At 53.4% G+C, this 12,443-nt stretch overlaps 1 protein-coding gene across 27 annotated transcripts in view; it reads right to left on the reverse strand.

Moving 5' to 3' along the window:
• DYSF (dysferlin) overlaps positions 1 to 12,443 on the reverse strand; it is a 216,353-nt gene that overhangs the window by 97,423 nt on the left and 106,487 nt on the right. For all 27 annotated transcript variants that reach the window (XM_025453527.3, XM_049095371.1, XM_025453520.3 and 24 more), the window contains 6 exons: positions 9,018 to 9,149; positions 8,755 to 8,921; positions 7,799 to 7,913; positions 7,405 to 7,510; positions 6,994 to 7,136; positions 5,046 to 5,219 (listed from right to left, as the gene is read on the reverse strand). In XM_025453527.3, coding sequence (XP_025309312.3) covers positions 5,046 to 5,219; positions 6,994 to 7,136; positions 7,405 to 7,510; positions 7,799 to 7,913; positions 8,755 to 8,921; positions 9,018 to 9,149 — 837 coding nt within the window. The remainder of the gene's footprint in view (positions 1 to 5,045; positions 5,220 to 6,993; positions 7,137 to 7,404; positions 7,511 to 7,798; positions 7,914 to 8,754; positions 8,922 to 9,017; positions 9,150 to 12,443) is intronic.

The raw sequence follows: 12,443 nt of genomic DNA on the forward strand, positions 1-12,443 counted from the left end.
ATAATAATAGAATCCAGTCTTCTGGGGGCGCTGTGAGGATAAAATAAGACCATGCACATAAAGCTGTCAGCCTGATCTCTGGCGCATGGTAAAATGGATTTTAGTAATTCTTATCCTCTTTGGGGTTCTAAAGTCCCTTGAGAATTGGAAAAAACCACGGACCCTAGACCTGAATTTACACATCAAAAACACACACACACACACGTTGCACATACACGTATATCACAGGTGTGCACACATCATACACATCCGTACATATGTGCACATACATATCACACACACAGTCACATGGCACACAGCTTGTGTGTGCACACATATCATCCATGTGTTTACACATCAGACACACTTGCACACACAGATCACACCCACACACCCATAACTATGTGTCCAATTTCAAGGGGATCCAAAGCCAGGTGGAGAGCACCTTTCAAACATGAAAGTTCCTTCCAGCTCTAAAAATCTCTAAGGCTATGAGCACATGTTGCTGAGTCCCCATCTCCTTCCCTCCTGCCCAAGCTCTGGCATCTCAGAAAACCTTTCCTAACACTCGAGGCCAAGCACAGAGACAGGGCTCTGGAAAAATCCTTGCGCATGGAGGGCAGGCCCAGGGCAAGGGCGACAGGATGGATTCTGTGAGCTCATCCCAGCAGCCGTCACCAGAGTTCCCAGAGAGGCTGGTGGCGTCAGGAAGGGGTGCCTGGGTGGGAGCCGGCGGTGGCGGCAGCAAGGGGTGTGGGGCGAGGAGAGGGAGGCTGGATGGAACAGGCTATAATAGCAGCTTTGTGCTCTGCTTCCCAGCTCCCTGGGAACGCCAGGAAGATTATGAAACCGGTGTCTTTGGGAATGCCAGGATATTAGCTGGAAAAAGAATAATACGAAAATAAAATAATACTCGGGATGGAGACAGCAGACGATTAGCAGACGGAGCCAGGGCCTCCCGCTCCACGGAGGGAGCCAGGCTTGGCCCCAGCAGAAGGTTTCAGGGAAAGGCTGCCGGTGCTAATGAGCAGACAGGGCCTGCCTTCCAGCAAGATGTCTTCAGGAGGAAAACTGGCAAGCAAGGCGCAGCCTGCTGGTGGACCTGTGGGCCAGGAGAGGGGTGGTAGGAGGCAAGGGGGCGCCGCAGGCCTAGTCCTCAGGCCCAAACATCCAGAAATGTCAGATTACCAGGAAGTCCACCTGACCACCACCCACAGTGCCTCCCTAGACTCTTTCAAGGTCTGCCTCCAAACATCCTCTTCCAAGAAGCCTCCCTCATTAGACACCATCATTCTGGAATGACCCTTATTCTGCCCTCCAGCACTGCAAAGATGCAGACCCTATTGGGTTTATTTGTACTCATGTGTGAATCAGACAGGGAGGGGCTCCATCCCAGATCACTAGCCAAGACTCCATAGGCCAGGCCTCCACCATCAGATCAGGGGATTCTTAGAAGTGAAGATTACTTTTCTCTCACTAGGGAGCAAGGAGAACATGTCGTCATTCCCTGTTTCCCTCTCTAGGACCCTGGCCACACACCTTCACCAAGTAACAGATACACCCTGCCTCTCAGAAAGGCATCCAAGTAGGGGAATGGGATGATGTGACCACCTCTCTCATCTTCCTGATGCACAATATATTGTTTCACATCCTCACCACTCAAAGATGGTCCTCAGACCAGCAGCATTGGCCTCACCTGGAATCCTCTTAGAAATGCAGACTCTCAGGTTCACCCAGTCATGGAATCATGAGTGTGCATTTTAACAAGACCCCACACACTGTTCCCACATTCACTAAGCCCAAGAAGCACTTCTTTACATGTGTCATGTAGTTATCCCTTACAATGACCTTAGGATGCGGTGACTTTTACAGATGAGGGAACAGAGTTGCTAAAGGGATAAGTGACCTGTCTGCAGCTAGGAAGGAGAATTCAAGCCAAACCTGCTCCACTGGGAAGCCTGGCCCATCCCACCATGGCTCCCACCAAGTGAATCAGCAGACATCAATGAGCAGTGGGCAGGACTAGTACTCAAGACAGCAGGTGGGTCTTGGCACCCAGACGACTGTACCATCTGCTCCCATGATGCAGGGTGGACTTTAGCCCTGGTGCCTTGCTGGAGCATCAGTACCTCCCAGGATAGAGGACAGCAGATTCAGGGACAGACGCATATTTGGGTGACCATGAAGGGGTCAAGGTGTGTGTGTGTGTGTGTGTGTAGGTGCTGATGGAGATTCATTCACTGAAGTACAGAGTGGTCCAGATAGTTACAGTCAAATGGGCCTGTGGCCCTATCCAAATGCTGGCCACACCTAAAGACTTTCCAAAACTGTGTCCTCCAACTCCAGGTTTGTGGGATCCAGCCTCTCCAACCGCTGTCTGCCTCTGGTTCTCTATGTCAGCCAAGTTCCCCCAGGACGCAGAGGGCTTCACTATGTTGGCTTCTCCTGCGCCTCACAGGCGAGTCCCATCAGCTTCACAATCAACCACCTCCCCATGTCTGTTGACTTGACATTTGATTTCAATGCTCCCTCACGACATTCTCTCCCGCGTAAAGAATAAACGGATTGGTTTCTCTGTTTCTGGGAAGTGCCCCCCTTCATTCTCCCAGTCACCGAGCCATGAAAGCTTGGCAGTGGGTCCCCAGTCTTGCTCATCTTCTTCCCCCAGATCCTGGCCAGCCCCAGAACCCATCCACACTTCCGTCCATGTGTCTCTGGCTACCTCCAGCCTCGCGTCCTCTCTCCCACGGCCCTGGCCTCCCTGCACTGGGCGGCCTGGAAAGCAGCTGCCAGATCCGCCTTCTTCACACAGCACTTAACCGTGTGTGTCAGACTTGCCAGGGCCAACCATGAACTCATCGCAGCCCCAGGCCCACCCCGCCCACCCTATGGCCCGGCAGTGGGAGAAGCCATGCCATGCACCCAGCAGAACCTCTGGGCCATTATGACCCTCCCCAAGCTCTGCCACTGTAATTCCCTCTACTCTGGCCCCCAGCTCCCCCCACAGATGTCACCTCATCCCAGATCACTAGCCAAGACTCCTGATGGTCTCCTGATGGTCTCCATTCTTCCACGCCAACCATCCTCCATGGCTACTTGATTAATAGCCCAGAAGTCCAGCTCTAACCAGAGCATTCCTCTGCTCAACAATCCATGCTGGCTCCCTATTGTTCATTGAACTGAGTCCTATGGCCATCATCCGTAGCTCTTTGCCCAGCACTGTTTGCAGGGTTTTTGTTTTTTTTTTCCTTCCCAGATGCTCTTCTCCCCCTCCTGATGGTGCTGTCAACTACAAAAAAGGAGCATGACCCAGGATAGCCAATCCGAACATTCCATTCCTCACCCTCAGGCTGGCATGGGCACATGACCATGACAGCCAGTCAGTCACACCCAAGACTGTCACGGCATTATGGAGAAAATAGCACTCTCCTCTCTGTGGTTTCCAGATGTGAGGAAAATAGAGGATGCCAGGTGGGCTGTGCTATTTTATCTAGCAGGGCTTTGCTGGCTGTAAAGTTGATGTTGGCCTTTTTTATAGGCACCATCTTTGTTACCACCCAGAGTGAGCCAGTGTGAGAACGAGGCCAAGACAGAGGAGCGAGTCAGAAACAGAATTCCAGATACTGTGTGAACCCCCATTTCCTGCCCGGCCTAATGCCGGTTTCGCCTCTTGGTCTCTCTCATCGATCTGAGCCCTTAAACTCCTTTTCTCTCTGTAGCCCATATCATTGAGCTTCTATTCCTCAGGGTGTCCACCCAGGCTTCTCAGACCTGGCCCTGACTCTGAGCTCTGCCAAGAGCCCACCCCTCAGCTGGAGCCGCAAGACTATCCCTAGGCCCTGTCCTGTGCTCAAGCCAGGCCTTTTCTGACAGGACAGGGGGCGTCAACGAACACCAGCTCCGGCCCATGAGACCTCTAGCTGGGGGTGCTCCAGCTGGGTTAGCAGTTTCCTCCCACCTAGCCTGAGCATGAGCCCAAGCAGCCCAGAGCTCTGCTGTCTCCTTTCAGCCACCCCACAACTTGGCCCCAAGACATTATCAGGTATCTAGCATTATATGACCCCCAGAGGGTTTCCTCTCCCATACTGCCACCCCTAGACCTGGCCCACCATCAAGGCCCGAGAGGGATGGAAGCTCCCCTTGGGCCATCACCAGTCTCAACTCCCTTCCCTGGATCCATCCCATCAGATCTTGGGCCTGTTTTCTGTACTCCCTGACTCAGGGCAAGGCCCCACTGCTCCTCCCTCCAACTGATTCCTCACATACATGCACACACACCAAACTGATACACATGGACACACTCAGATCCCATCAGCTATCAGAGTTGGTGGGACCTGCTCTCGGAGTCACATATCAAAGCCCCAAGCGGTGGGCAGTCCTGGCTGGATTTCAGAGGAAGGGCTTCACGCTGGGCATCTCCTCCCACCTTCAGGAATCCCCAGACCAAAACAGAGTGGAGAATGGCCCTACTCAGACTGTCCAGGAAGGGCCTGCTCACCTTTTGGGGCTGGGAACCTTGAGCTGACCTCAATTCTACTGGCTCCAGAAAGTATACACCAAGGGCAGGATTGCCAGCCTGATGTTCAGTTTCTGGGGTACACCTATCCCCCAAAAAATCTCAGGGATGCCAGGAGATAGGTTCTGTCCAACCAAGGAAGACTCATGTCCAACCAAGGACATGGCCATTCAGGGATCATCAGGCCTCTCTGGCTACTCCCAGGGCCTAGGCCAAATCCTCTCAGGCCCACTCTGTGGCAGCCAGCCTCCTCAAGAAGGGCCAGGTCCCTTGGTTCCAGTCATAGCTCAGACCTGTGACCTCTATCAGACAGAGATCCTCTCTGCCTGTTCCCATCTTGATCACAAAAAGAAACAGCAAGTCCCCCAGTGTCAAGAAGGGAGCTGTTTTGTATTAGGACACCCAGACTGCCCTCCACTTTCCCCACAAGCACCCCCAAAGGAACTGAAGCCAAGGTGACCAGCCAATGTTCCATCCAAAGTCCTAACCTGGGGGGCTCCCGCTATAGCCCTGGAAAAGCAAGCCACACCTCCCTGACCCGGCCACATACCAGAGCCCCCTCAAGGGCAAACACGGCTGCAGGCCCCGTCTTCTCCAGCGGTTCCATGCGGCGGCGCCAGCGGCGGCGGCGGAAAGCATCAGTCTTGCGGTACTCCAGGTGGAACTTCCAGCCCAAGAGCGAGGCGTACTCCCAGCCCTCACCCTCTGCCTCTGCCTGTCTGTGCTGCGTGGGGAGAACAGGACAGACTCAGGCACTGCTCCGGCGGCCTGCAGGAAGGCAGTCCTTGCGCTGCCCTCCATGATTCCCTACCCACTCCACACCAGCACCTTCCAGGTGGGAACAGCTAGGAAGGCCACCTAGAGGAGGGGGACTCTGAGCAGCTTCTGCAATGACAAGAGTCCGGATCAGAAAATCAGGAGGGGAAAACGCTCCCTGGGCTGTGGGGATCCGAGGAGCCAGAAAAGGCAGGTAGGCTAAAGCAGGGATGAAAACATCGGGCTTTGGGTTTGTTTACTTGGATCATGGGTGGATTTCATGAATCCAAGGTTTTCTTGTCATTTCCTTTTTCTTCTTCACTTCCCAGCTTATAAAAATTGAGGGGGGTCAATGAGGATTGTTTTCCCAACCCCAGGCTATTTCTTCCTGAAGCTAGGCCTAGGTCAGTGTGGAAGGTCCCCCTGTATTTCCTCGAGGGGACCCTCTCCCAGGCCTAGAGGGACCTCTGGAAGCCCCTTCCTATCCAGGTGATGACCTGACACAGTCCTCAGGTGCCCCTCAGGCTCACGCCATGAACTAAGCAACAAGTACCAGTCCTGGAGGGCAGCCACATCCCTCACCAGTGATGGAGCAGGCAAGGCACACTGTCTGACAAGGGTCTCCTCTATCCCATGGGTGCCCCAACAGGCAGAGCAGAGTCTGTCTGGCTCACGGCACCACAAACAGTTTGCTGCCCCAAAGCCTTGCTTCTCCCTGAACCCAGTGACATCCCTCTCCAGATTCCCTGTGCCCAAAGAGAAAGGAAGAAATCTGGGTCATGCCAAAGACTACTCCTGGACTGGTGGAGGCCTGGTTCTTGGGCCCAAAATCAGATGCGTGCATGGAAGAAGGAATGCACAAGAACAAGAGGGAACAAGAGGGATCTGGGGAGGCAGATGCTGAGGCTGTACGAGACATGGGCATCTGGTGAACTCCAAGAGCAGGTACATGCATCGTGTGCACTTATACATGCCTACTCTACTCCTCTGTCCTGTGGGTACCTGGGCACGCCCGTGGATCTGTGTGCTTGCACTGTGTATGTTCTCCAGGGAATAACGACGGAGCCCACCGGGGCCCCTCTACCAGCCAGCACACTCACATGCTGCATATCCTCACCTACTAGCTCCAGTGGCCCCATTCCACAGGGATTTGCCCATGCTGAAGGGAGCAGGCTCCATGGGGAGGATACCCTCCTCAGCCCACTCCCGGCAACTATGGCTGGTGACAGAGCTTAGGGGGTACAACCCCAACCCCTTTGCCTCCAGGTGAGGACAATTTTGTGGTGCTCCAGGGTGTGCCCCTCCCCAAGCCACAGCTCAGGCCAAAACTGACTTGGCCTGATACCACATCCTTGCTCCCAGCACTCCTGACCACACTGCTTCTTCTAAAAGCTCCATGTGGCCAAACCCCTGTCTCAGACTCCACCTCCACGACCCCCGGCCACAGACCCAGTCTCAGTATGTCTTTGCACTTTCTGGGTCTGTGTGTGATCCCAAGCACATCTCCTTGCACAGTCACGGGTATCTGGACGTGTACTGGTGTGATCTGTGTGTGTGCTATAACCTGTGAGCAGCAGTACACGTGCTGGGTGTGATCCATGAGCATCTCCAGGGAGCCCATATGCCTGATACATGTCCTGAGCACACATGCATGTGTCTGTACACACAGGTGTGCACCTGTGCCCAGCTGGCCTCCTGCAGCCAGGGCCTCACCTCTACCCACCACCATCTGCCAGACTCACCCTCTTCAGTGCCTCCATCTGGCTGAGGTCCCTTCTGCGCAGGCGGACCCAGCGCCGCCGACGGTGCGTGTAATACATCTTCTCAGCAGGAACCCAGTGCTTTGGCTTCCGATCCGGGGGGATGGTGATACTGTACTCCCAGCCTGGAGGAAGGGTACCCACTGGCCTTTGCCCAGCCATTTCCCATCTCTCTAGAGGCTAGCTGTCCCACCCAGGCACAGTCACAAGCTCGTGACTGACCACTAACTTAATTTGTAGCTGGAAATGAGGCCTGACTCAGAAAGTCCCCCAGATAAAGAAGCCCAGTGAAGGCCAGTGCCCCAGGGCACAAGGCCCTGATCTCAGCTGTCCCACCAGTACACCTCCTGAGCTTGCTGAGGTGGATCTCACTGGGCTCTACGTGCTGCCCACCTTGCTCATCGACGGCCCGATTGAGGTCCGTGGACCACTCTTCATCTTCCCACTTCCAGCCCAGTGGGCACTCAATGTCATCCTTAGGAAGCACCTTATCCCCATTCTAGGGCAACACCGGACAGGCAAGCATGAGAAGAGACAGATGTTATCAGAGGAGCAGAAAAGATGCAACTTGACAACATACATTCTTGAAGCCCCAGGTGCAATTCCAGATCAGTGTCCTACCGGCACTGGACTTCACACTGTTTCTCTAGAAACCAGAGCATGAAGATGGGGACATGGGAGCAGGGGGGTAGCATCCCATCTTCTCTTAGCCACAGGCCCCTCCTGAGCCCAGAGGTCTGGGACCCCAGGAAAGCAAACCCTCCCTGTCCCTGGAGCATCCACTCACCACATCTGTGTAGTTGTCACTCATGTAGATCCACTGGCCTCCAGGGAGCCGGGTCTGGTTCTCAAACACCTCCTCCACAAAACTCAGGTGGCCCGCGTCCATGTCATGGAGTAGGCTGGGGGGGGGGGCGGGTCAGAACCTCTGCTGAAGAGAGCCCACCCACCCACCCACCACCTTCAGCAGAGCACTCTTGGGTCCTTAGCCAAGCTTCCTGCATCAGCCTCACTCAACCAATAAGAAGGTGGAGAGGAGAGGGAAAGGAGGGGCAGAGCATCAAGGGAGAAGAGCAAAAGGAGACTCAGGTGGACCTAGAGATGCTCACAGACAGAAGAATACACCAGGGCCCAACATAAAGAAAGAGAGAGACACCAAAGAGAGAAAGAGCCAAAGACACCAAAAGCCTGGTGGGTAAACAACCCACTATTAGTTGTTGAAACGTTAAAGGCAATCAAGCTGTATACTTAAGATTTGCGTACTTGAAATAATATATGTTATACTTCAATTAAAAAAAAAAAAAAAAGGAAAGAAACCCAGTTTGTTGAATGTCAACCAAACAGGAAAGTAGAGAGGAGAAAGAGGTAGGGACAGTGTTGCAGCTGGAGGGCTTTGTTCTGAGTACTCGGGGGGACGGGAGTGGGGAAGGTTCAGGCACAGGAAGGGTTAATACAGGGAGGAGGAAACAAGCTGTGGCCTCTTGGAGAAGAAGTTTGCAACCAGTGGATGCAAAGTCAGACAGAGGCCAACTTTAGTTTAATATTAAAGAAGTTCCCCCTTGTTCGAGCCTTTCCAGAAACAAGGCTGCCTAGCAAGCCCCCAGCCCCGGAAGAGTTCAAGTGCAAGCCCCTGTGACCAGCATAGGGGCAGTAGGAGCAAGTAGAACCATTTATAGGGCTATGGCCTTTCAGAGAAAGGACTAGGGCAGAGGGGGTCCCCCAGGCTCCCTGTCCATGACTCACGTCTTCTCTGGACACACGAACCAGTCTCCGGCCCAGGTCCAGCCAGCTGAGGGGCGGAAGCTATCCTTGGGTAGCTTGATCTTGCCCATGACATCAGAAAACTTGGGGTAGGTGAGGCCTGTTGTGCCCCAGTTCCCAACCAGGGCCAGTTTGGTCTGGTTCTCATACTGGAGAGCAAGGGATAAAGAGAAGTGAGTGGGGACCAGTGCAGCTTTGGGGGCAGGGGCAGGAAAGGGCAGGACGGCAGGATGGCAGGCACTCACAGTTTCAGCAAAGACGGACAGCTTTCCCTCAGCAAACTGGTTGAACTCCTTCTCATCCACAGAAAGCCCAAACCAGAGTTTCACCCGTATTTGTACTGGCATCCGGGCTCCGGGCACCCCCTCCATGGGATACTAGATACCAGAGAAGGACAGAAACCCCCGATCCCCTTTAGGATCAGGATGTCCCCACTGAGTCGGGGTGGGATCCTCCAAGGACTGGGCCTAGCAGCCTGACCCCCCCTAGATACATGTCCTGTTGGAGGACTTATTAGAAATTCACAGGAAGGGAATATATACTTAAGAAGGCTTCTCCATACCTGCCAAGATTCCTTCTCTCCAAAGGAGACCACATCATCTCCACCTAGGTGCTCAGCTGAGCCAGGCCTAGACCAGCACCCCTCATTCTGCCCTCTCCCACCACATCCCCATTTCTGTTCTCTTCTAGAATAACTCCGCCCAATGGAACTTCTTGCTACAAAATAGTTTATATCCGCACAGTCCAATCACGCTAGCCCCATGTGGTGAGCCCACTGAGCCCTTGAAATGCAGCTCGTATGGGACATCTGGGTGGCTCAGTGGTTGAGCGTCTGCCTTTGGCTCAGGTCGTGATCCTGGGGTTCTGGGATCGAGTCCTGCATCGGGCTCCCCGCATGGATCCTGCTTCTCCCTCTGCCTATGTCTCTGCCTCTCTCCGTGTGTCTCTCATGAATAAATAAATAAAATCTTTTAAAAAAAAATGCAGCTAGTGTGACTGAGGAACTCAATTTTTAGTTTTATTTCATTTTAATTACTTTAAATTTAAATAGCCCCTTGCAGCGACCATGTAGGATAGTGCAATTCTAGAACATATCTTTAAAGAAGATACAATGATCCAGGTCTGGAAGGGGAAGAGGTTAAAACCTCCTCCTTTATTTTAGTTTGTTTCGGGGGCACTGTTATTTTTGTTTTGGCTAGATGTTAGTATACCATCTGATACCACTACCCTTTCAGGCACTTATCAGCAAGTTAACCACTAGTCACTGGTCCTCAATTGCTTATTATCCTGAAACTTTCAGAAGCTCTGCCAAAATGCAAGAACCACAACAGCCCAACATTAAACATTTATTCCCCGCAACTACTTTACCGTGTGATTGAAATCAATGGTCAGCTACAGCCTAAGGAGCAGAAGTTCCTCACTCTTAGAACAACACATTATCCCTTAGAGGAAGTAGCACAAGAAGAAGGCCCTAGGTTTCATGTGCATGAGCCTGGAGGGGTACCTCCTCTGCAACAGGAGGCTGAATGTGAAGAGAAAGGAGTTTTGATGGCTTCAGAAGAGGAAAGGGGAGCCAAGGTAAGAGGTCACCAACAGGTAGAGGAGGCCTGGATCCCTAGAGGGAGAGGCCAAGCCAGGTACGGGGAAAAGGAAGGGGTGCAGGACATGCCAGGGTGATGACAGTCTCCCCCATCACCCAGCCTCTCTGCTTCTGGTTCATCCTCGGTGAAGCCCAGAGGAGGCCCTGAACCCACATGTCACCCCCTGGCAACCTCCCATGACCATTTGCTTCAGCCGTCTCCTCCCTGGGGTGGTTAGTGGCCTTTTTCCCTCCAAACCACCAGCCCCAGGGAGATGGCAGGAATGCCTAACCCCCCCTTCCCCCTCTACCCCCCCACCGCCGGTCTCTCCCCTGCCCTCCCCCAGACGGGGCCAGCCTGCCTGACCCAAAATAGCAACAGCAAATAAAGAAATGTCTAGTTTGGGGCTCCTCTCCCTCTCTACTAGTGCTCATTTTTTCCAACTTTGGTTTAAGTTAAGAAACACCAATGTTTTCTTGGTCTCTGCTTGCTGCCAACATTTTTGTAGAGCTTGCTCAGGAGCTACTGGCAGGGCTCATAAACTCAGTGGGGAAGACTTCGAGAAACAATTCTATATCTTTTTTTTTTTTTTTTTTTTTTTTTGCTTGGAATCAGGGAAAATTTTTCAGTTTGTGTTTCCCCAAGGCTGCAGGGCCGAGAGGTCAGAGCCTGAAGCTCATCCTGCTCAAGTGCTTCCCCACTGGCACTCTAGCCAGACAGCCTTTCCTGGTCAACCCAATGCAATGTGGCAGCTCCTTGACTTCCTTCCCCTTCAGTTCTGCTTGGCAAGGAGTTAGCTTAGGAGATAGAAGCAGGATGCTAGGAGGTTAAGAAAGCACCAGGGACGTGCCCTATAGGCAGGTGAGAGGCGGCAGCCCACTGCCTGACACATCCTCACGCTCTTTCTGAGCAAAGCTGGTCTCTCCAGCAGCCCTGAGTCCAGGTATCTGCTCACCTCTGCCTTATGTTGGCCTCCAGTCATGCTGGTGGAGCCTCGTCTCCCCTGAGAGCAAGGGAACACCCCAGAAAGTAAAGGGGACAAGAAGGAAAGAAACTGATATTTACTGATCACCTCAGTTTAGCCAGAGCCATGAGCTGTATAACCTAATTCAATCCATAACACCCATCAAGTGGGCAGTCCGATGATCATTTTACAGGTGAGAAGACAGCCAGAAGTTCAGAGAGGGTAGGCAATTTACCCAAGGCCACAGAGGCTTCCAGCCAACCCTGCCACCTGTCCACACACACTGTTCTGTCAAAACCTGCCCTCTCTACTCAGGCCAGGGTGGGACAAGAAAGAAAGGCCAATATATGAATGGGTTGACCCACAGGCACTTGAGAGGCTCAAGGCTAAGGCTAGCCAACAATGACTTCCTGGAAGAGGAAAGGTGGGCACTGGTCCTGGTGTGGATGGACAGAGCGGTGGGGAAGGGAAGGCCAAGAGGCAAGGGGCCGGGGCAGATGGACCAGGCTGGGAGGAAGGCCAGGCAGCTTATAATGCCAACAGAGCCATCTGAACTGAATGGAGAGTGGCGAGGGGAAGGCCTGCCTCCCACCGCCACTCCTCCTCCAGCAGGACAGCCTCAGTGACAGCCCTCCAGACAGGGACCCCGCCCCCCTCCTTCAGACCCAGGGCAGTCACAGCACAGGAAGAGATTTTCCTAAATTGTGTCCTGGCCACCAGGCACATGGCCCCAACCAAAACAGCCTTGGCTCTATGTCCCCACATTAATCTAGAGAGGAGGATCATGGGCACTCAGGCAGCTGCTTACATCTGTGACCCCAGACTGAGCCTGGCCAGTACCCCGAAAGAAGATGGGCAGGAAGCAAGGATGGAGGCTGGAAGAAGATAAAGGAAAGGAGAGGTGCGGGCAGGACAACATGAGGGGCACTGGATCACGAGCCCCCAGCATCCTGATGGGCCAGAGCCACAGGCACACTCAGCGCCTAGACACCAGCCTTCCCATAGGGAAGAACCTGAACTTGAGCCTGATTCCAGTTGGGGTCAAAGCACACAGGCAGGGCAATGAGGTCTGTACCAGTTCTTAGAGGCTGGGGTCGGGGCTGAGGGCTGAACCCCGCCCTCCCAGA

Source organism: Canis lupus, chromosome 17 (assembly GCF_003254725.2).
Source record: "Canis lupus dingo isolate Sandy chromosome 17, ASM325472v2, whole genome shotgun sequence".
In the NCBI taxonomy this organism is placed as follows: Eukaryota; Metazoa; Chordata; class Mammalia; order Carnivora; family Canidae; genus Canis; species Canis lupus.